Here is a 25,569-nt window from a genome sequence, read left to right as displayed (position 1 = left end):
AGGGCTTTGGTTTTCTATCCTTGGATCAGACGGTCCTTCCACTTCCGTTCCACTTCTTAATATAATTGCATGAGCTTGGCTTCTCGGATTAGGTTGGGGCTGTCCAGGGAATGTACCAGTTGGTGCAGCAGTAGGTGCTTGTTGTTGAGCTACTTGAGATATTTGGGTTTCTAACATTTTGTTATGGGTAGCCAAGGCATCTACTTTGCTTGCTAGTTGTTTAAGTTGTTCGCCAGTGTGTATGTTCTGGTTTAAGAAATCTTTATTGGTTTGTTGTTGGGAAGCTATAAAGTTTTCCATCATGATTTCCAAGTTGGATTTTCTAGGGGTATTATTGTTAGGATTTGGTTTCTGGTACCCCGGAGGTATAGATGGGGTTTGATTCGGAGACTGTCCAGGTGCGTATAAAGCATTATTACTCTTATATGAAAAGTTTGGATGATTCTTCCAATTTGGGTTATAGGTATTCGAATAGGGGCTTCCTTGAGCATAGTTTACTTGCTCTGTTTGGATTCCAGTCAAGAGTTGACATTCCGCAGGAGTGTGGCCTTGGATTCCACAGACCTCGCAATTCTGAGCTATAGCAACCACGGCGGTTGGTGGTGATACATTTAAACTTTCAATCTTCTGGACCAAAGCATCCACTTTTGCATTGACGTGATCAAGGTTACTTATCTCGTACATGCCAGTTTTCGGTTGAGGTTTTTCCACTGTTGTTCGTTCGGTTCCCCACTGATAGTGGTTTTGGGCCATGCTCTCGATAAGCTGGTAAGCATCAGCATAAGGTTTGTTCATTAATGCACCACCTGCAGCGGCGTCTATTGTTAACCTTGTATTGTATAAGAGACCATTATAAAATGTGTGAATTACTAACCAGTCTTCCAAACCATGGTGTGGGCAAAGTCTCATCATGTCTTTGTATCTTTCCCATGCTTCGAAAAGAGACTCGTTGTCTTTCTGTTTAAATCCGTTTATCTGGGCTCTTAACATAGCTGTTTTGCTTGGCGGAAAATATCGGGCAAGGAAAACTTTCTTCAACTCGTTCCATGTGGTGACTGAGTTGGAAGGTAGAGATTGAAGCCATCTTCTAGCGCTATCTCTTAATGAGAAAGGAAAAAGACGAAGTCGAATTGCCTCTGAAGTGACACCATTAGCTTTAACAGTATCAGCATATTGAACAAATACGGATAAATGAAGGTTTGGATCTTCGGTAAGATTTCCAGAGAATTGGTTCTGTTGCACAGCCTGCAGCAGTGAAGGTTTAAGTTCAAAGTTGTTTGCTTCGATTGCGGGCGGAGCAATACTTGAATGCGGTTCATCTTGCGATGGAGCGGCGTAATCTCTAAGAGCACGAGCTGGTTCTGCCATCTCGGTTAAAGAAGGAAAAATGTTTTTGATATCAGGAAGGTTTATAGGAGGGAGATTGTTTTCAGCACGATATTCCCGAATTCGTCGTAAGACTCGGAGATATAGTTCGATATCGTTGATTCGTAAATAGAGCGGTTCGCCTTGAGAGCGAGTGCGTGGCATACAAATCAACGAAAGAAAGAATAGAAGGAAAAAGAAACCTTAGTCTCTACAGCGTAACGGAAGAGTTACGATATCGATTGAATAAAAGTCCCCGGCAACGGCGCCAAAAACTTGATCGCTCGACTGTGCGAGTCGAGAATGGGATACAAACTGCAAGTGCACAGTTCTATCGCGTAGTTTTAAAAGATATCGATCCCACAGGGACTTATGAATCGATGTACCGTTATCTAAGGTTACTACGTAAATCTAAGGTGAAAATGTTTGATTGTTTGGGGAAAAGGGAGCTAAGAGCTAAACTAATATCTAGATTAAATATTAATAAAACGGATATCGGTATGTGGTTCGTCAAAACTAGGGAATCAATTCCTTGTCGGTCTCTCGGTTTTAAAATAAATCGTTTCGACTAACTTTATTGGTTAAAGGTTTTATCTCAAACTCTCGCTCTGTTGAAGAAACCATGATCTTATGTTAATGTTGCTGTCACTTATAATTAAGTCAAAAATCATATTTTGAAAACAATAAAGTTGCAGAAACTCTTTTTAAGAAAATACTGACCGTTTTAAACACCCTTATCTCAAACTTTCGCTCTGTTGACTTAGGTTATACAATTAAATCTAAATGCTTAACTCTCGTCCTCACATTCAACCTTTAAAAATACTTTTTGGAAAAAGGTCAGAATTTAATTAATTCTAAAACTTGCTCTCGCCCTGAGATAGATTTAATGACTAACTTACACTGTCCAGTTAAAACCTCAAACTCTCGCTCTGTTGGTTTCAACTTCTTTATGTCTTTTACCTTTGTAAAAAATCTTGTTATTAAACCTGTAAGTTAAGACCGTAAAAAGATTGATTCTAATTTTAAGTTTGAATAGACCGACTTAGTTTTGATCCCTCTTTCTGCTTACTTTACATACCGATACCTAGGCAAATTAGCCAGACATGCTTACTAAATAATAATTAATATCATGCATACACAGACTCATTTCAGGCAGGCAATGCAAATAAACAATAGAATAAAGCATAAAAATTAAATAACAATTAAAGAACCTGAATGCGTAATACAATGGTCTTGAACACTCCACCACAAGCCGGTAGGATTTGTTCTTCGATTCTTCAATTAAACAGTAAATTAAATCAAGGAAATAAAAAAACTCGAATATAACGTAAGGTTAAATCCGGTATAAAGTTGCCCAGTAGTTTCCGGTGTAGAAACTACTACGCGAAAAATATCTAAAAGCTAAGAACGGGGGAAAATAAATTGCAAGGGAAAAAGAAAACAAAGCTTGCAAAATAAAATAAATAAAATGGAAGATGCTGGAAAGGAAGAAAAATAAGCAAAGGCGTGAAAAAAATAAATTTGGCAGAGCTTCCGCAAAACTGAGCGTGCAAAAACTGTGTAACTTTTGGTTTGTGAGACGGCTATTTATAATGGCCTTGGTAGCAGCATTCCGTTTCTCTCCTTCTTCAGCGTGGCTATATCCACGGCGTGCATATAGGAGACCAATTCCTTAACGTTATTCTTCAAGTCCTTCTGAGGGCGATACTTGCGCCACAAAGGTAGTGGGGTTGCGTGACGCTCGTCACGCTATGTGTGACGTCCGTCACAAGGCTCCTTCGCGTGACGCTCGTCACGCGTCCTGTGACGTCCGTCACAGGCACAGCATTGGTGACTTGTGCGCTTTGGGCTTTGGCCTTTGGTTCCTTTTCTCTCCTTTTTGTTGCTTTTTACACCTCCTTTTCTTCCCTTTTTCACTTTTGCTTCAAAATGGGTACCTGATATAAATAGAAGAGAAATACTGCATAATATCTGATAAAATGGGATAAATTAGTGTAAATGATAAAATAATTTAATTGAATTAAGTCTTAAAAAGCGATATAATTTCGTGTTATCAGGCGCTTAGGGGGATAAAACTGAAATACAACAACCCTTGAAACTGTTGGATGATGACAATTACGTGTTTGGGTACCGAATGTGCAAGGATGGAGTTACTGTTAGATATATATTTTGGACTCATCCTGATTCCATAAAGTTGTTCAACACTTTTCCTATTGTGCTCATACTTGATTCAACCAACAAGACCAACAAGTATATACTTCAATTATTGAAGATGGTTGGTGTTACCTCAACTGAGAAGATATATTCGGTTGGGTTTGCATTTCTTGAGTGTGAAAAAGAGGACAATTTTACTTTGGTCTTAGAGGTGTGTCAGACACTGTTGAAAGGAACAAGGTGAGATACCTAAAGTGATTGTTATTGACCGCGACATCGCCTTGATGAATTCGGTTGCAAAGGTATTTCCTTCTTCTAATGCATTATTTTGTAGGTATCACATAACAAAGAATGTGAGAAGTCGGGTTAAACCATCGGTAGGGATGAAACAAATAGAGTCCGAAAATGGAAAATTGGTGAAAGCGGGTGTGGTTGTTGAAAAAATAATGGATGCATGGAATCGTATAGTAAATTCTTCCACAAAAAAACTATATGCTGATTCCGTTATGCATTTCAGGAAAACGTGTGTAAAATATCTTCATTTGTTGAAATATGTTGAAAGCACAATTCTTGACTAAGGGAAGGAGAAAATTGTTTGTGCATGGACTGACAATGTTAGACACCTTGAAAATACAACAACTAACAGAGTTAAGTCTGCCCATGCTAATTTGAAAAATTAGTTGGAAAATAGTAAGGGTGATTTGTGTAGAGATTGAGACTCCATGAACCACATGATTCAAAATCAGCATAATAATATACAAACATCTGTTGGTTGGAGCATCACAGTCTTGGAACACAAATTTAAAGACAACACTCTTTATTCTCAGTTGGTCGGTAACATTTCTCGGATGGGTTTGAATTATATTTTTCACGAGGCTAAACGAGCTGATAATGTATGCTCCAATAGCGCAAAGTATGGATGTACAATTGTGAAAACATATAGTCTCCCATGTGCTTGTGTTATTGTAAAAAATGTGAAACTTAGTGATTCAATACGAATGGGAGAGGTTTGCACTCATTGAAAGAGACTTAGGTTTGATGACGATGGTGTCATGTGTAACATCCTGACTTCAATTAATCAACTTAATTGAATTATTTGAATTTTTATTTGATGAATTGGTATTTTAATTTGTTTATGATGTGATTGTGGAGGTAAATGTCCTTGAAGTAGAGGTATAGAGAGAGTAAGAGCATGATATATTTGTTTAAAAATTATTTAGAATTTTAGTTGATTATTATAATAAATAATATTTTATAATAATATTTTTATTTGAATTAATTAATTAAATAATGAGAAAATAAGAGGTGTATGAAAATTGAAGGCAATGTTGGAATTAAGAAAAATATGAAGGATAAGAAAGGGATATAAGGACAAGTTTGAAGGTAAAAAGGGAATAGTCTATTTGTAAGGAAATATGTCTTGGAATAAATTAGAGAATTTGAGAACCTGGGAGTGTCGATACGCATTTTAGAGAGTTGGAGCAAAAGAGACAAGGAGGGAGAGTAAGGACTTGAGGTTGAAGAAGAACTCTAAGGATCAAAGAGATTTTGCTGGAAATCATGTAAGGGGTGAGAAAAGGCTACAAATTAGGTGTAAATCATGTGGGATAAATGAATGAACCCTTAACCTCCTTAGGATTGAGTGTTCTAAATCTCAATTCTGACTTTTGTGTTATAAATGTTGTTGTATGGTGTGAAATTAGTGTACCTTATGTATGCATATATTCTGTTTTTATGTTGTTGATGTTATTATGCCATTGATTAATGTTTGAAGGTTTTAACCTTGATTGTGTTATTGGTGATTTAGAGATGATGAGCATGATGATGTTTTTGTAATATGATGTTGATTCATGAACCTATAAAGTAAATGAAGAATTAGGAAGCTATAACCATAAGAAGTTGGATTTATTTGATGGATTTTCATAACATAAGTAATATTGCACACGAGGTAGTGTTTGGATGGCTAAAAAACTGACCTTTTTTTTGGAAAATATCGTAGTATATGTCGATATGTATAGGTCATGTGCCAGCCTGCTCGATGCATGTGTCGACCTGAATAAGTCACGAGTCGACCTGTAAAGGTCATGTGTCGACACATGCAGTCGGCACATCTAACAAAATGCTACGTACTTTAAAAATGAGGTACATGAGCCGACCTGTAACTCGTATGTGTCGACACATAGGCAAAATTTTCTTCTATGTGTCGACCTATGGATCATATGTGTCGGCACATAGACTTCTTTTTCACTTAAAAACTTATTTTTCAAGCATGAAACCTTTTCTAACTTATTTCAAAATGCTTATATGCTTCCTAATGCTAAGTTGCACACATAGTAGTCAATTATCTACTGTAGATATATTTGTGATGACTTGTATGATTAGTTAGTGTATCATTATATTTAATACGATGACGTGTTGTTGCTTTGGTGAAGTAACATGAATGAATGCCTATGAAATCATGTTTGAAGAGTTATCGTTGTTTGTTGATGTTATTGATGTTGTAACATGAATTGTTTGTTGCACACGATGAATGATGTGATGCATAAATGGTGAGATGTGTGTGGGGATCCTTTTTGGTGAACCTTGTTGTGATAGTGCATACTATTGAGAGTCATGCATCATGGTGTACGGACTTCGGTCCAGTTTTGGTGTGCTCTGGTCCTATAGTGGGGATTAGGAGCGAGTAACCGATTTCAGGTGGGAATCGATGAAGCATTACCTATGGTGGTGGTGATGATTTGGTATGCTCTGGTCATATGGTGGGGATCAAGAGCGATATGAACCTGAGTGTTCATGAATGGTACCTGTTGCATCTCGAAAAATACGATTTCTCACGATGGTCGCGAAAAAATATGTTCAAACAGAGTCGCCACCAAACTTTATTTATCCCAAAAGAGGAATAGGAAAATATCGATAAAACCTTTGAAAATAGAATAATGGTCGTCACAACCATATTCGGGTTCGGGAGTCGATTACGCAAACGGAATGTATTAGTACCCCTCACGTTTGTTGTATTCAACGGGAACCTCTTAGTCTAATTTGTGATTTGAATGTTTGCTAAACTTTATTTGTTTTCTTCGAGTGAATAAAGGATTGAAAAGAGAAATGAATGGGAACCTTAAAAGAGGGGAAAATGAAGGTTTTTTTATTAGTGTGCTTGCCAAGATCTCGCAATCTTGTGCCTACGTATCCTTATGGTGCAATAAGGAAATCAGAGCATTCGTAGTTCGGGAAACTATGGTTTGTTGGTGTCTTTTAATGAACAATTGTTTAGATTGCGTTCTAAAGGCTAAATATTGGCTTGTCTACTCTCGGCGGAGACTTAAAGACTAGTTTGTTATGCGCGTTAGATGGGATTGAACAATGTTTTTTTCGAAAACAGTTTTGATCATACGAGGGTGATAATTTGAATTAATATGTTGAATGTTTTGACCATATTTCTCTTTCTCAAAGAGTCACCAATTGGACCAACAATGTAATATGGTAGATAGGGTTTGTAGGTTGCGTAGACTACATGGCGTAGGTATGACAGGATTCCCATATGCTACGTCTCGTGTAACAGGCTTTACAGGTGGCAAGATTCCCATGCTAGGTCTGTGTGGTAGCGTCATGGACACACTTTTAGTGTAAAGTAAACACATGACCACAATGAGGGGAGGCCGAATGGAGACTATCAGGTCCAACTGAATAGATGTTGGTGCGACTATGGAAAATTTCAAGGCTTCTGTATGCCTTGCTCCCATGCAATTGTGACATGTTCATATGCTAGCCAAGACGTTTCCATGCATCTCTCTGATGTTTACAAAGCCGTAAATGTTTTCAATATGTACAACAATAACTTCTCGATGGTAGCATTGGAAGATTATTGGTTTGCATATCAAGAGGACATAGTTTGGCACAACAAAAACATGCGACGAAAGAAAAAGGGTCGTCCTAATAGCACACGAATTACAAAAATGGATACGATTGATAAAATGGTAAGATTATGTGGTTTATGCCATCAACCCCGAGACAATTTGACAAAATGTCCCAATATTAGAGCAAGTTCTACATGGCCATTTATTTGTTTTCTTTAAGTTATTTATAATATGATAAGATTTTGTAACATTGTTATTCATAATATATCAACTTTTGGTTACAACATAAAGTTTTCACACACGAACAATACAAGACATAGTAGAAGATTATAACAACAGATAAAAACTTAACACAATAACATAAAAAATAGATAAAAAAAACTTAACACCATAACATGTCTAAGAGATTACAACAATCAAAACAATGTCATATGCTACAAACATCATATCCCAAACATCATCGTCATCTCTAACTCGCACCCACATACGTTGTGTAACATTATTGTCATCTGCAATTGAGATGTATGAAACAAGTCTCTCAATACTTCTAATTCGTTCCCCATCATTAATATCTCCATCTAACCAACTTTTCAAACTCCTCTCAAGATGCTCAGAGTTTTAGATGTTCCAGAAAAGCATTTTCATCAGAGGTTTCATTGCAGAATAACAAACATGCTCATACCCTTTAACAATCATGATGGAGGTAGTGATGAAAATGAAAGAAGAGTTTGAAGTGAAATGTGAATTGTAGCAAATGGTAGGAGACACCTCTATTGATACTATTTTTTTTTGCTTGTACGCTGGTTCCAGACCAATTGACGCCTCCTTTATGCACTTGTACACTGGCGCCAATTGAATTGGCATCACCATATGGAGTCGCCAATCCAATTGGCGTCTTCTCTTAAAAATGTAAGGCTGTCTCCAATTCATCTAGAAACAACACTTCATCCTCATCTGAAAGTGGGGTATTTTAGGAAGTTTTTTGAAACGGGTTATTTGAGGAATTAATTTGAAAAGGTGGATTATTTGGGTAAAAAAATTGAGAAATAATTACTTGAAAGAGTTTAAACCTTACTCCAATAGATATGATACTTTTGATGATGGTGCTAAAGAGAAGATCATTGGAAAATGGAAGTTGGATTATCCAAGCCTTCCTAGCCTAGATGATGTCCTCCTTGACGTGGGTTTCACTACAAATCTCATTAGTATTAGCCAATTGTGTGATCAAGAACTATGTGTAAGTTTCAATCGTTTTAAATGTATTATCACTAACAAACATCTGTAAAAAAAAATGAAGGGTACCAAATCATCAAACAATTGCTATATGTGGTGTTCAAAATCAAAAGATCAACCTCAAACATGTATGATCTCTAAAGAGGATGTAATCAAACTATGACACAAAAAATCTGGTCATCTAAATCTCTGAAGTGTGAAGAAGATCATCTCTAAAAAAGCCACAGTTGGCCTTCCTAGTCTCAAGATTGAAGAAGGAACGATTTATGGAGACTGTCAGATAGGTAAAAACACCAAGATGTCACACAAGAAGGTACACCATCTTACCACCTCCAAAGTACTTGAGTTACTACACATGGATCTCATGGGATCTATGCAGGTAGAACAATTAGGTGGAAGAAGATATGTATTGGTGTGTGTTGATGAATTTTTAAGGTACATTTTGGGTTGGTTTTCTTTGAGAAAAATATGATACTTTCATCTTGTTTGAAAACCTATGATAATGATTGTAGCGTGAGAAAGGGAAAGAAATTGGCAAGATTGTTCAAATCCGTAGTGATCATGGAAAAAAATTCGAGAACACTAGTTTATATGAATTCTTTTATATTGAAGGAATTTCCGATGAGGTCTCAGCCCTCACCACTCCTTAACAAAATGAGATTGTTGAACATAAGAATCGAACACTTCAAGAAATGGCTAGAGTCATGCTTCATGCTAAGAATCTTCCCTATCACTTTTGGGTAGAAGCCATGAACACAACATGTCACATTCACAAATGTGTGACTATTCGACCAGGAACCAAAGCTACTCATTATGAATAATGGAAAGGAAGAAAGCCAAGGGTTTTCATATATTTGGTAGCAAGTGTTACATCCTTGTTGATCGAGAACAAAGACACAAGTTGAATCCTAAAAGAGATGAATGAATCTTCTTGGGATACTATACAAATAGTAAGACATACAGAGTGTACAATAATCGCACAAAGTCCATGATGGAGTCTATCAATATTGTTGTTGATGACACACAACATGATGACGTCAGTGAAGAAGAAAAAAGAAGAAGTTACTACTCCTGAGCAGAATGTCACACCAGATGTCCCTGACAAAGGTACCAATATCACTTTGATGCCTGAAGATGAAAACTCAAAAGATGTAGAGGCTAATGATCTGGTAAACAAAGGACCATCCATAAGAATTCAAAAGTGTGATTGGAAATCTCAATGAAGGAGTCATCATCAGATCCAAAGAAGTAATTGCGAACATGTATTTTATCTCTACAATTGAACCCGAGGATGTCAAAGAAGCCCTAAAGGATGAATACTGGATAAATGCCATGCAAGAAAACCTTGATCAATTTGAAAGAAATAAATCTTGAGAGTTAGTACCCAGACCCAACTCTGCCAACATTATTAAAATCAAGTGGATCTACAAAAACAAGTCAAATGAAAATGGTAAGGTAACAAGAATCAAGGCTTGTCTAGTAACTCAAGAGTTCACTAAAATATAGGGGGTATATTTCAATGAAGCCTTTTCTCCGATTGTCCACTTAAAAGCTATAAGATTGTTACTATAAATATCATGCCTTTTGAAATTCATGATGTATCAAATGGATGATTAAAATGCCTTTCTAAATGAATTTCTAACACAAATCTTGCAATATTTGTTCTCAGTGCTAAATTAATTGGAGATTGAGAATTAAAATTCAATCTGTCTCAAACGGATTTATGGATTTGGGTTGGATTCGAATATTTCTGTCTCACCACATTTAGTGAAATCATTTTTTTAAAAATTTAAAATAAATAAATTAAATTCCATTACAAATAATAAAATAAAACAATTTTTTTTTCATATATACATTAAATATTTTAGATGATATATAAATTAAAATATTAAAACTTTAGTCATAAATTTAATATTATAAATTATTAAAATTAAATAAAATACATAATAAAATATATAGAACGAGTTCAGAAATGAATTTGGGATGAGATACCCACATTTTATAATAAGAGAAAGTCCAAATCCAATAAAAATAGATTTTTTAAAGTAAAATTGAAGTGAATTTGAGTGAGATACCCACATATACATGTAATGTTGCCAAAATTATGTTGCCATGCCTATAACCTACTCCCTTAATTATACTATTGTTTTTGATATTTATTGTGTTTTAATATGCATTCAAATCTTTTAGTTAAATGGACAAAAATCAATATTATATTTAAAAACGTTTTATCTAAGAACACATTTTTAAAATTTAAATGTGAGTTTCTGTTACTTTGTTTACCAAAAAAGTAAAAATAAAACTCTCAAACTTTTTATAGATTAATAATTTATTAAAAATACCCTCCTTAAATGTATATTTGAAAAACACAAATTTATTTTCTCTTCTATACTATAATATTATTAAATATGCAAATATATTTTTTTTGTTAGAATGATAAATATTTTTGTGTTGTAAATTTATTGTTACAACTATTTTCTTAGTACATGGTAAATTTGTAGGAGGCCGTATTCTTTCTTTGTCCATGCATATAAGATCATTTGATATTTTTTAACTTATACCAAGACAATTTGATAATTTAATTAATTTGTACTCCTTTCCTTCTAAGTTATATGATATCTTTACCATTCCACATAAATAAAAAAATAGTTAATTTTATTCTAGAAAAATAAATTATGAGATAATTTACAAAACTATTTTTTATTAATAATATTTAAAAAATTAGAAGAAGAAAATAGTAAAATAGTAAGATATATAATAAAATATTAACATTAATGCTTCATTTTAATTTTAAATAAATTTATAAATTAGAATAATTATTTTTTACAAAATCACTTATCTTTTAGGATATAATTCATGTGTGACAATTATCACATTACCATTCATGTATAAATATATTTAATGTTCATTTCCCAAAAAGTTGTATGAATAATTGTAATAAATAAATTATTTTCTTCACAAGCCAAATACTATTTTTAGTTATTTTATATATATATATATATATATATATATATATATATATATATATATATATATATATATATATATATATATATATATATATATATAAAGTAAAGCAAACAACAACACCTAATCCAAACAAACATGGTTTAGTTAACTCACGTGACCACAATCTAGTACGCATTTTTTGTGTCTCTGTCCTAATTGTAAGACAAAAACAATCATCATCATCGTCACCAAATAAAAAACCAAACCCATGTGTTTTATTTTCTTTATTATTCTTAAAAAACACAATAAAACAAAAAGACACAGATTTGGTTAGAGAGAGAAAAACCTCGATCCAAATTGTTCTTCTAAACAAGCTTCCAAATTCCAACCATATTCAACAACAATGTTTATATCTGTTTCTTTGCAACCACTCTCATGTTACTTTTTTGATTGAAAGCTAAGTTTTTCCCCCCTTTTTTTTGATGTAACAAAGTGTGCATGTGAAGACAAGGACAATACCTATAGAGTGTTCCTTAAACACCCAGCAAAAATCCATGTTTCTGATTGTTGAAAGCATACACTCCTTTCAATCATCATTGCATTCTCGTTTGGTGGGGCTTCTGAGATCTCATTATCTCAAATGTAGGTTCAATTAGGGCTCTTAAGATCTTCTATTCTGTATAAATGGCATTGTTTCGCAAGTTCTTTTATAAGAAACCCCCTGATGGCCTTCTTGAAATCACTGAAAGGGTTTATGGTACGTTTTTTCTCTGCTCTTTTTGTGTTAATCTCAACAATGTTAGCTTCTGTTAGAGTATAAAAATTGAATCTTTAGGCTTTTTCTGTTGCTGGGTTGTGTTGTTTTTAGCTTATTTTGTAGATTTTGAGTGAATAATGGGAATTGTATAGTTTTGTTTTATACACTTTGAAGCTTTAACAAGGACTTTTGGTAGTGATTATTTTGTTGTTTGTTTCATTTGTAGTGTTTGATTACTGTTTTACGACGGATGTTATGGGCGAGAACGAATACAAAGTTTATATAGGAGGAATAATTAGGCAAATTGGCGAGCATTTCCCCGACGCTTCGTTTATGGTGTTCAACATGAGGGAAGGAGAACACCAAAGTCATATATCGAACATTTTGTGCGACTATGATATGACTGTGATGGACTATCCTAGACAGTATGAAGGTTGTCCGTTGCTTACGATGGAAATGATTCATCATTTCTTGAGGTCGGGTGAAAATTGGCTTCAACTCGGGCAACAGAATATCGTCTTGATGCATTGCGAACGAGGTGGGTGGCCGGTTTTAGCATTTATGCTGGCTTCGCTCCTGATTTATAGAAAAATGTTTACGGGGGAACAGAAAACATTGGATATGATATATAAACAAGCGCCTCGGGAACTTTTGCAGTTGATGTCACCGTTGAATCCTTTACCTTCACAATTGAGGTATCTTCAATATATATCAAGAAGAAATGTTGGTTCCGAATGGCCTCCTCTGGATAGGGCGCTTACGTTGGATTGCGTAATTATAAGGCAAATTCCTAATATGGACGGAGAGGGTGGTTGCCGTCCTATTTTTAGGATATACGGACAGGATCCCTTTATTCCCGCGGATCGGACTCCCAAAGTTCTCTTCTCTACTCCAAAAAAGAGCAAACTTGTTCGGTACTTTAAGCAGGTGATACTTAGTTCCTTTTACTATATAGCTGAATCATGAATTGCAAATGCTGCGGCTTCATCATCACGAGTCACGATGATGAAGCCACATGGTTCTAGAATAGTAAACTTGTTGTTTTCCGCAATGTTCTTAAATCATTTTTTTCCGGTTCGTATTTGTTATAGGCTGATTGTGAACTTGTGAAGATTGATATCCATTGTCATGTTCAAGGCGATGTTGTACTTGAGTGTATTAGTTTGGAAAGTGATTTGGAACGTGAACAAATGGTGTTCCGGGTTATGTTTAATACAGCATTCATAAGATCAAATATTTTGATGCTCAACCGCGATGAAATCGACATGTTATGGAATGCTAAAGATCACTTTCCGAAAAATTTTAGAGTAGAGGTATTTATCTATCTATCTCTATATTTGTCTCTATTTTTATGCGCTATGGTGCGATAATGGCAAGTTAACAAAATATATGTTGCGTTTCTGGTTGAAGGTTCTTTTCTCAGATATGGATACTTCTTCGTCTTCTGTTATTTCAGTCGATCTTCCTCCTCGTACGGAGGAGAAAGAAGGTCTACCTGTTGAAGCATTTGATAAAGTTAAGGAAATTTTCAGCCATGTTGATTGGCTCGATCCGAAGACAGATGTAGCAAATATGCTCCAACAGATCACATCATCGAATATCCTTCTAGAAAGATTGGACAGCGGAGGAAGTTCTGGTTCACCCAACACCGTGCTAAACGAGTCATTATCTGGAAGATTAAAATTTGATTCGAAGACACAATACGAAACGAGCAGTCTGAAATCTCCCGATCACGAGGAAGTTTCAGTGTTTCCATTGCAGTCATCTGAAGATGCTACCGAGGAAAAAGTGCTGGAACCGAAATTGTCATCACAAGAGAAAATCAAGACTCCTGCGAGTATAGGTCAAGCGGTCAAGCCTGTTCCTTTGTTTGATCTGTCAAAAGATTCAGATTCTACTAAAATTGAGACTGAATCATCAGAATCGAAACACTCATTGGGAACCGATATCAAACTTCCTACTAATAAGGCTCAGGCGGAGCAATCTATCCCCGTAATAGAACCATCGATAAATGCAAATTCAACGGGCAAAAAGAGTGGATCTTTGGAATCTGAGCAAAAGAATATTGTCTCACTAGCATCGAATGAGGCGGTATTGGAAAAAGACACTACGCTTCCTTCATCGGAATCTTCTACTGTTGCAACCGCTATGAAAAATATTAAACCGTCAGGATCAAAAGAAAAGAAGGTTGAATCATTAGACTCGGAGGCTCGGTTGAAAAATGATAGCCGACCTAAATTTGAACCAAAGACTCAGCTAGAAGTTTCAGTACCGTCGTTTGAATCATTTGGGGATGCTAACTTGGAAAAGAAGAAAGAACCATTAGATTTAGTTGATGAGGGGCAACAACATATTCCCTCAATTGGACTCACAAAAGATTCAGATCTTGCTGAAATGAAGATTGAATCATTAAAATCAAAGGCACCGGTGGAAAACGATACCAAGTTTCCTATGTCTACGGCTCAAGGGAAACAATCTATTCCGTTAGTTGTACCATCCGCGGAAGCGAGTTCATTGGAACAGACGATGGAGAAACTAAAGCCAAAGAAAAAGGATAGTGAATCATTAGAATCAAATGATACCAAGTTTCCTATGTCTACGGCTCAAGGTAAACAATCTACTCCCTTGATTGCACCATCCACGGAAGCAGATTCAACGGAACAGATGACGGAGAAGTTAAAGTCAAAGAAAAAGGATAATGAATCATTAGAATCAAAGTCATTATTGGAACACGATACCAAGTTTCCTATGTCTGTGGCTCAAGGGAAACAATCTATTCCCTCGATTGCACCATCCACGGAAGCAGATTCAACTGAACAGATGATAGAAAAGTTAAAGTCAAAGAAAAAGGATAATGAATCATTAGAATCAAAGTTGTTGTTGGAACATGATACCAAGTTTCCTATGTCTGTGGCTCTAGGGACACAATCTATTCCCTCGATTGAACCATCCGTGGAAGCAGATTCAACGAAACAGGCGGTGAAGTTAAAGTCAAAGAAAAAGGATACCGAATCATTAGAATCAAAGTCATTGTTGGAAAATGATACCAACCGGGAAAAATCAGTTCCTTTAATTCAAACGTCAATGGATTCAAGTTCAAAGAAAACAATGCTTGAAAAATCAGAATCCCCAGTGTTGTCGGAAAATGACATCAAGAGTCTTACATCCAAGGTTCATAAGAAACAAACCAGTCCCTTAGTTGAACCCTTCGTTGACGCAAAATCAATTAAAAAGAAGATTGATCCTCAAGAGTTGCAGGTTTCTCTTCAGCTACCTACGCAATCTAAAATAATTTCTCCAAGGATGCATCAAGCTATTCGACCGACTTCAGCTTCCGCTTCCTATTCTTCTTCCTCCTTGCCAGGTTCACCTGTAGCTGTCTCAAGGTATCACAGTGCACCATCGGCTCTCGGAATAACAAGTGTGTTGCAAGATCATACACCGATGGATAGCAAAGAAGAACTCGCTCATGCAGTGTCGATATCCCCTCCTTCAGATTCAAAGGTGCCAAAGTCTGTAGAGCCTTGTTCTAAAAGTATTCCGAAAACATCATCATCCTCGGAATTGCTTCCATCTTCGCCGTTAAAGCCTTCAGCGGATCCTCCTGCTGCTGTCGAAAAGACGATTAAGCCACTTGTTCCCATCCTTTCTCCACCTCCGACTCCACCTCCTCCTCAACAAGAACCTACTTCAAATTTGATGCAATCTACTGTTACTGTTACACAATACAGTGAAAATTCAATGCACGATAAAAGCCAGATATCATCGGCTATTCCTCCTCCTCCCTCCCCTTCTTCGTCCCTTGCTGAAACATCTCTTTCCACCGTCAAAGATTCATCGAAAGGACCTCCTCCCCCACCTCCACCACCACTTCTATCTTCAACTACACAAACTTCATCATCGTCAATACCTCCTCCTCCCATTCCTCCTCCACGAAGTACAAACAATTCCATTGCTATGCCTGGTCCTCCTCCTCCACCTCCACCTCCAAGACAATCTGGCACGACACCATTAGCGCCACCACCACCTCCTCCTCCTACTTCTGCATCCCAAAATTCTGTGTCTAAAACCGCTCCAAATGTTCCACCTCCACCTCCTTCTCCTTCTGCCGATGGATCATCAAAACCTCCACCTCCTCCTCACGCAGTTCCCAGACCACCCGGAAATGCACCTCCAGTTCCCGGACCTCCTGGAAGCGTGCCTCCAATTCCCGGACCACCTTCTGGTGCATTTGGTGCAAAGGGACGTGGAATGTTGCGAGCTAATGCGAAAACTCAGACTAAAAGAAGCAACCTGAAACCTTACCATTGGTTAAAGTTAACAAGGGCCATGCATGGTAGCTTGTGGGCCGAGACTCAGAAACTCGATGAAGCTTGTAGGTATGAATTATGTGTTAAGACTTTCATCACTAAGTAATAAAATACGAGCTTATTTACTTACCCTCTTGTTTTAACTTTTTGGTGTTAGGGCTCCAGAGTTCGACATGACAGAGCTTGAGAGTCTTTTTTCAGCAGCCACTCCGAATTCTAATAATGACAAAGGAAAATCAAATCGCCGTTCAGGGCAAAAACCCGACAAAGTTCAAATAGTATGTTTTTCTTTTCAATTTTATTCACATTTGTCTAGCACAAAGTTGTTGGTACGTAGTGTTTTGAGTTCTTCTTGATAGAATATTCATGTCAACTTGCAGATTGAACTCAGGCGGGCGTATAACTGCGAGATTATGCTTACAAAAGTCAAAATTCCATTACCTGATTTAATGGTGAGACATTCCTTTCTAACTAATAATCTCAAATTTGTAAACATTAAATAAACTATTACTATTATAACCCTCTATCACTTTCCGACTAACATATTTTCTCACACGCTTTATTTATATAATTGTTTTCAGAGTAATGTTCTTGCATTGGACGATTCCGTGTTATATGTTGATCAGGTTGAGAACCTTATAAAGTTCTGTCCGACTAAAGAAGAGATGGACCAGCTCAGGGTATCAAACACTTTTTTTCTCTTCAACATCAACTTCTCGTTGTGAGGGTAACATTGATAACTTAGCAACATTATCTTTATATGCAGGCCTACACTGGAAGTATGGAAAACTTGGGGAAGTGTGAACAGGTGAATGAATTTTCACGGCACGCCTAAGCTGTAATCACTATTTAATCTGTAATCATTCTTATTTGTTTTTTCTTTCATTTTTGTGATAGTTCTTTTTAGAATTAATGAAAGTTCCAAGAGTGGAAAGCAAGCTAAGAGTTTTCTGTTTTAAGATGCAATTCTGCACCCAGGTTAGAAAACAACCGACCTATACTTTTGGTTATTCAATAGTTCGGTTTTCATACCTTTTGTAATTTACCTACCTCGGTGCACTTTGTTATTTTTGTAGGTTTCAGACCTCAAAAGGGACTTGAATATTGTAAATTCTGCATCGGAACAGGTAAATCATTTATATTTTTCTTTTAACTATTCTCCAAGCTTTATTTTGATATATCGTCAGTGTAAAAAGTCTTACAATGTCCGCAAATCACAACCGATCATTTGTTCGACTATAGAAATAGTTACAATTAAAGTCTAACGTTCGTAGTGAAATCCGTAATCTATTTTGCAAGTCAGCTTTCGTTGTTTTGTGTATCAGATAAGGGATTCGGTCAAATTGAAAAGAATCATGCAGACCATTCTTTCCCTTGGTAATGCTTTGAACCATGGAACCGCAAGAGGTGAGTTGAAGCTTTTTAGCATTTGCTATTTCACCATCACAAAGCATATCTTTTATAGAACCACATTAGTCTTAATTGATGTCTTAATATGTGATTTGTTATAGGTGCTGCGGTTGGGTTTCGATTGGATAGTCTTCTTAAACTCACTGATACACGAGCCCGAAACAACAAAATGACCCTCATGCATTATCTTTGTAAGGTAAACAAGTTTAGTTTTGTCCTCAAAAGTAAAATTATTTTGTTTTCTTTCTTAATATCATCTTCATATCGTAGTGTTGTATTCGTTCCTGTAAATTAATTGGCGGTTACAGTATATTATAAGGTCGATAGAGTAATTAATAGTTGTTTCTGTGATTGATAGGTGCTTGCTGAAAAGCTTCCGGAACTTTTAGATTTCCCTAAAGACCTAGTCAGTTTGGAGGCTTCAACCAAGGTATCTTTGTTTATTCTACGGTTATATCAGAAGGTTCGAGTTTATTCTCATTTCGATTTTGGTGTATGCCGAGTTACAAACAAGTTTTTGCGTACAGCTACAATTGAAATATCTGGCAGAAGAAATGCAAGCTATTAGTAAAGGACTGGAGAAAGTAATTCAAGAACTGTCTGCATCAGAAAACGACGGGCCCATATCAGAATACTTCTGCCAGGTACAATCTTAACCATGTCATTTTAATGCTTCTATCTGATTGCAACTTATATGATCAAGCATTTAGCCTTGACTTTTTTTTTTCACTCGGTAATGTTCAGATTCTGAAAGAATTTCTTAGTCACGCCGAAGCTGAAGTGAGGTCTTTGGCTCAGCTTTATGCCAATGTGGTATGGATTCGGTTCTTTCTTCTTTAGCATAGTTTTTCCGTAAACGTAAATTCAAGATATGACAAGAAGTGCATCTGAAGTTCTGAATCTGAATGCACCAGGGTAGAAATGCAGATGCGTTGGCGCTATACTTCGGAGAAGACCCGGCACGTTGCCCGTTCGAACAAGGTAAATAGGAAAACATTGTTTCACAATAAAGGCACTGTAGAGATTCTTTCTTTTTGTGGTTTTTCTTATTTCGCCTCCCTCTATAGTTGTATCTACACTGCTCAACTTTGTGAGGATGTTCATCCGAGCACACGACGAAAATTGCAAGCAGGTTGAATATGAAAAGAAGAAAGCAGATAAGGAAGCTGCAGCAGAAAATGAGAAATTGAAGCTAGCTGCGAGGAACGAGTCTAAACCTATGATGAGGACCACCATCAAGAGCGCCGATGTTAAATAATCACACTTTTTTTACAAGGCCTCAAGCTTCTGAAGATTTTCTGTACAATGTAGTTTTGAAGCTCGTAAAGAAATTCGTGTACTCGGCAATAGCAATGTAAATGCTGTTCTAATGGTGTGTTTTCTTTAACATAAGTAGAGTAGTGTTTAACTTTTATTTTCAATGCGAGCATTTAGAGGCACCAATACTGAAAATTTTCGGTTTATGCTCCATTGTTACATGAACTGATGAATTCAAATGCTTTGTAAATATCAAGCTATTGCTTAGAATACAAGTTACAAATTTTAGTGAGTCATTTTCTTTGTTAGAAGTTTCTCACTTTCAATGATACAAACCTATCATATTATGAATAAAATTTTATCTTCATTAACCATATTCTAACCGAAACAATCTCTTTGCCTAGACTTCATTTACATTCTGACCGAACTCTAAATTATCAAGATATATCATTGATTTCACTCTTCTGAAAGATTCAAATTGAGATTTAGACCTAATCGCTTATGCTCTTGACCTGTGATAGTTTTTGCAACTGCGTTAGCTAATACCGCAGTAAAGTCAGGATCTTTGATTAGCGAACTTGCGTATTCTTCAATTTTGATATTAGGTATCGATGAATCATTAAGCGCGGATGAAGATGGTTTGAATGGGTCATTAGAGACACCATGGTTGTGTTCTCCATCATAAGTTGCAACAATGATAGACTTATCATGTAAGCTTTTTTGCACCTAAATAAATAGTCATTGAAGTAAAGTTAGAGTACCTTTAAACTACAAAATTTTCATCTATAGTATGTATGAATACCTTCTTTTTTGCTGGGCAACTAGGAGCCATTGAGCACCTAAAGTAAGCTCTAGGAGAAGCATTATCTTTGGTAACTTTTTGTCCATACTTTCTCCATTGATAACCATCTTTTACCATCTATATTCACAAAGTAAAATTTGTATAAACATAGGAAGACTTAGATAATTCAACTGATATGTATTAGTTGAGTTAAATAAGTATAAATGAATTAAATAAGTATAAATTATTGATACAAGATTCAATCTCTGAAGACAAAGTATATTTATATTTATGTATTAATATAAATGTATAATTTTGATACAAGACATAATTACCAAACTTTCATCGTTAGGATGAGTTTTAACAAATACTTGTAATGGTTTTTTGGCGGTTGGAAAGTGCTCTAGTCTTGCTCTTTTGCTTGTATCAAAGTTTGGTAATAACCCAATTTGATTTGAACTTATGATCTCTTTGTGTTCTACTTTGTTGATCTCTTGAAGATGTGATTCTAAATTTGTGCACTTGATCTTCATAACTTCAAGCATGAATCTTAGAGTATTGTTCTCCTCTCTCACATGTTGTAATTCTAATTCAAGAGTTTTCACCTTTAACAAATCAAAATTGTTAATTATGAGCTTTTAGAACATGCATGCATTTTTTCCTAATAAAAGTTAAAAGATGTTCAAAATTATAAATTACTCTACTATGAACCATTACCTTTTCATCCATTATAATAGCTATTTGAATTGTTGAATAACCTTCAAGTAGTGATGAAACTAATTTCTCTTGTTATTATTGGTTACATATATAAGGGTGATGTAAGCAAATAGAATATATAACAAATGATGGAAGAGCCTTATTTATATAAAATTTTGAATATAATTGAATAGGGTAGTTGAAGAGAGTTAGTAATAAGATGAGAGAAAATATTATAAGTCTTACTTTTCTCAAATGAAAAAAGAGGTGTCTTTTTCTTTTCTTTTGGAATTGTGTAGGGTCTTTCTTATTACTTCATACTAAATTGTTGAATTCAAATCCATGTGTTAGAAAAATCCGATAGTGAGATAAATATATTTAAGTAATGAAACAAAAAAAGAATATTATATGATATTGCTTTGAAACATGTCACCATGTGCTAATTATTTAAAGTTTTATTATATAAAACGTAAGATAGTATGATATCATATTGGTGACATAAGCTAATTAGGTAACACTTTTTTTCTTCTTCTTTCTGTTTAGAAAGAAAGTTTTCTTTAAACTTTTCATCTTAATAAATGCCCCCAACGTGTTTATGGGATTCAAATATAATTATAAAAAGTAGACTACTCCAACAAGTCTTTGTTTTGGTATCATTAGAGAGTGGTTCCATACACATACTAGAATTAAAAAGCAAAATAAAAAATATTCATGATCACGTTAATGTTAATGTTATCATCACATGGTTGTGGAGATGAGAACATTGTTATACAATAGGCACTAAAAATTGATCATTCATTGGTCTTTAAATTTCAAAGTCATTCTCAATGAAGCCCACATTGCCTCGCTACAAGAACTTTGGAGTATATCAATTCCAACCACTACTAGAGAAAAGACCACGTAAAAATACAAAAACGCTCTTAAATTTTAGAGATGCATATTCGAACGCACCATAAACACATATATCCTAGACTAATTCTGAGTCACGCCACAGGAGTGTGGTTTTTTTTGATTTGCAGATACATCTCCGGAATCTGTCTGTTGATGCATCTCTGTAGTATACTGAAACAGAACAAAAGCAGAAAATCAGAAAGTTCTATTTTGACAAAATAAAATAACCATTTTTAACATAAAATCAGCATACATAGGTGATGTTAACATAAAATCAGACATTACATTTCAATATCCAGATAGACGCTTCAATATCTTCACAATATCTTCGACCGATCCTGAAATCCTCGCTTCCATCTCGATCGGAACTTTTGTTTCAAAATGGAAAAATATATTCTACACAGCTCTTACATCTGCATCCGTCTTGAGGCCATAGTTGTTGAACTCAATCTTGTCTTCCTTGTTAATTGATGGTGAACGGTACTCGAGCTTCATAATTTTTCGATTATCTCCGTAAGATAGGAGATTATGCACTTCGTATTGCAGATCTGCAAAAGAGGTGTACTCATTAATCTTAAATTTTCGTCCGGGTGTCAAGCTGGAAAAGGAGACATTTGCGACATACTAGATGAAATTCATTTGCAACATCTGCAACATTTTCGGTTTGTATGAAATAAAAAACATGAGCCTATATTTATAAAAGTTGTAGACAAATATGGACCTAAAAAAACTCTATCTTGTATCAGTGGAGGTTTCAGAGACGCATCTCTGGTACCATCCTATTGTCTTATTTCGGAGATGCATCTCTAAAACCTCTCATAAACTAGACAGAAAACAGAACCTATGTGTTTTATTTGGCAAATGGATAAATTTTTGTACAAACATCAAAATATATTAAAATATTTGAATATATATATATATATATATATATATATATATATATATATATATATATATATATATATATATATATATTACACTTCATTAATATTATTACACAACTACATACAATTAATTGATGACGAAAAACTAAAACGAATCGAAAGGTTTTTCGCTAGCTAAATCTATAAGTATGGGTGATCCTCTCTTTGAATTTTGTGCATTTGATTCTCTTTCAATGTTGCTCAATTTGGTGAACTCTTGCATCCTTTCCATAAATAGGTGCGACCAAGTCTTAACTTTTGTTGTTGAATGAGTCGCCCACATCATTAATGTAATTGGTATATGGCATCTCAGTTTCAAATAAGCTTGAACAAGGTGACCTGATTTTGAAAGCCACTCAATAAACATAATACAATCATTTGGATTTTGAGATGGGACACTACGCAATGGGAAAAAAGTTTCTGAAAAACCGTATCTTGTAAGATCAATACACACTTTATCATATGCACTTGCTATGAGATGACTCATTTCAGGGACATGCCTCCATTTATTTTCCAGTTCCGATCCACTAATGCAAGGAACAAGAGACTTATAAATTACATCAAAATTTTCTTTCTTTCCGTAAAGCCGTGTGTATGATTTTTTATGGATCCTCAACTCATGGATACATTGATGGCGTAAAATTATGTGATTATCTTCTCCTTTATCAAGTAAAGTCGAAACAGCTCGAAAACCATAATTATCGTCACCCTCAACATTGACGATCTGTTTGATGTAGCATCTTGTCAATGAATGCAATTTTTTGTGAAGGAGATGGTTTGCTAATGCGAGCTCCTTTAAAATCATTTCTTTTGAGATTTTGGAGTTGGTGATTCCAGAAAAACTTTGTCAACATGTTCAAAATATGAAGGAGACCGCACTGTTGAATTGTCACTTGATGTAGGCTTGACCTTCTTCGAAGCACCTTTTGTTTTTACCGGTTGAAAGGATGGTTTCAAGTTAGTGGTTTCCTGATAAGCAACCTTCCTCAATTGTTCTTTGATGTGGAGTTTCATATTGTTATCAACTTTCAAAAATCTCTCTTATATCACTTCCCATTCGGTCAATATAGATATATTCAATTTACCATCTTTCATGACACCATCATCATCAAACCTAATCCTTTTCCAGTGACTGTAAACTTCATCCATTCTTAACAGGCTACTAAGTTTCACCTTCTTTTCTATAAGACAAGCACATGGGAGACCACATCTTTTCACAATTGTGCAACCATACTTTGCACTATCAAAACCTATATTATCAACTTGTTTTGCTTCGTGAAAAATAAAATTCAAACCTGCTCGAGATATGTTGCTGACCAACTGAGAATAAATATTGTTATCCTTAAATATGTGTTCAAAAACTATGATGCTCTGACCAAATGATGTATGTATCTCATTATCCTGGTTCTAGATCATTTGGTTCATAGAGTCCCAATCTCTACACAAATTTCCCTTACCATTTCCCAACCAATTCTTCAATGTAGCATGGACAGACTTAACTCGGTTTGTTGTTGTATTCCCAAGGTGTCGAACTTGATCGGTCCATGCACAAATGATTTTCTCCTTCAACTGGTCCAAAATTGTGCTTTTAACATATTTCAACAATCTGGATATTTCTCGCACACCTTCCTGAAATGTATAACAGAATCAACATATAAATTCAGAAGAATTTACTATTATATTCTATGCATACGTTATTTTTTTGACTATCAAACCCACCTTCACCATTTTTCCATCTTCAGCCTTTATCTGTTTCGTCTCTACCGCAGGTTTAACCCGACTTCTCATATTCTTTTTAAATAGTCTGTTGCGGCGTAGACGTGTCTTATGTTGTGGGGGTGTTCCTTTATTTCTTTAATATGTAGATTCTCGCCAACAAAGGCTGGATGACATTTCTCTCTTTTCCGGTTGGATGTCTGTTAAAGCCCTTCGCAAACCCTTATGAGGACTAGAATGATAAGTTCATGTAGGTGAGATGATGAGGCGATACTTATCTAGTTACTATAGGGGCGAGGGGTGACCCTTTTTCCCCTCTATCTTAGACGTTTCACCAATAGATTACCCAAAGGATGGACCCAAGTGTTTTCCCCCCCATATATCGTGAAGTAATCCAGATTTTTTGAGATGTTTCTGTTCTCTGGAATCTAGTATCCTTATTACCTGGGACCATGAAGATGACGATGAGGCGGAGGCGTACTTAGGTATGAAAGAATACCTTTTTTCAAACCAATCCTATATTTATTATTTTTGTGTTCTAACAAGATTTTCTTGCGCAAGGGACATGATAGAGGCCCCCATCGACGAGAGAACAAATCGCTTTGTGAAAATGCACATGACATAACATCGGATGAGACTGCCTCCGCCCCTTTCTCAAGACGTGGCAAGTGAGGGGTGGGCTAGGCAGTGCAAGACTTCACGAGTTGGCAAGGCTCGTGCTTCCAAGGTTCCTAGAAGGGAGGAGGACTACTCCGGGCCATCTGAGAGCCGTAAAGTAAATCAAGGGAAGGAGAAATTAAAAGATGAATATGTACATTCCAAACCTTCTTTATGGAACGACCATGCGTTTAATGAGGTGGAGTTCTATGATCGCCATTTCTCTTTCCCATAGAATTTTCCAGGTGACTATCAGTCACTCATTGACATGTCTTCCACCAGGCTCTCTGATATGCTGGAAGTCCAACTTTTAAGATGCCTTTTAGTGGGGCAAGCGCAAAGGGATAAGTATTCCCAAACCAACAAAGGACTACAATCCAAGGTGATACATGTGAATAGAAGTATTCACGAAGGTGGAACAACAATGAGGCTACTGAGGGAGAAGTAGGATTTCGTGAAGGTGCTTACCCAATAAATGACTACTAAAGCTCTCGCCCAATTTGAAGAGGCGGGGCGTCTAAAGCAACCACTTAAGAGGGCTTGCATCACCTTGGATAGCCTGGAGGAGAGAGTCTCGTCACTCAAGGATGAATTCGTGGCGACCTCCGTCCAT

General features: G+C 35.8%; 2 protein-coding genes and 1 pseudogene across 2 annotated transcripts; 2 read left to right on the top strand and 1 right to left on the bottom strand.

Moving 5' to 3' along the window:
- The first annotated feature begins 883 nt into the window (after positions 1-883).
- LOC127099006 (uncharacterized) lies at positions 884-983 on the top strand (annotated as a pseudogene).
- A 10,825-nt stretch (positions 984-11,808) lies between these two features.
- LOC127091021 (formin-like protein 18) lies at positions 11,809-19,588 on the top strand. The gene is made up of 17 exons (XM_051029520.1): positions 11,809-12,315; positions 12,542-13,242; positions 13,407-13,628; positions 13,726-16,694; positions 16,783-16,903; positions 17,006-17,077; positions 17,207-17,305; positions 17,392-17,433; positions 17,523-17,603; positions 17,702-17,752; positions 17,951-18,032; positions 18,137-18,231; positions 18,394-18,465; positions 18,563-18,679; positions 18,780-18,848; positions 18,950-19,016; positions 19,103-19,588. The coding sequence occupies exons 1-17, from the start codon at positions 12,243-12,245 to the stop codon at positions 19,291-19,293; spliced, it is 5,124 nt and encodes a 1,707-aa protein (XP_050885477.1). The 5' UTR covers positions 11,809-12,242; the 3' UTR covers positions 19,294-19,588.
- LOC127091024 (probable WRKY transcription factor 60) lies at positions 19,513-20,993 on the bottom strand. The gene is made up of 4 exons (XM_051029523.1): positions 20,791-20,993; positions 20,445-20,678; positions 20,095-20,211; positions 19,513-20,018 (listed from the first exon to the last, which is right to left on the bottom strand). The coding sequence occupies exons 1-4, from the start codon at positions 20,800-20,802 to the stop codon at positions 19,749-19,751; spliced, it is 633 nt and encodes a 210-aa protein (XP_050885480.1). The 5' UTR covers positions 20,803-20,993; the 3' UTR covers positions 19,513-19,748.
- Between the last annotated feature and the right edge of the window lie 4,576 nt (positions 20,994-25,569).

This window comes from Lathyrus oleraceus, chromosome 6, assembly GCF_024323335.1.
Source record: "Lathyrus oleraceus cultivar Zhongwan6 chromosome 6, CAAS_Psat_ZW6_1.0, whole genome shotgun sequence".
NCBI classification, from domain to species: Eukaryota; Viridiplantae; Streptophyta; class Magnoliopsida; order Fabales; family Fabaceae; genus Lathyrus; species Lathyrus oleraceus.
The sequence above is the reverse complement of the archived record's forward strand: the minus strand, read 5'-3'. Positions and strand labels throughout refer to the sequence as shown.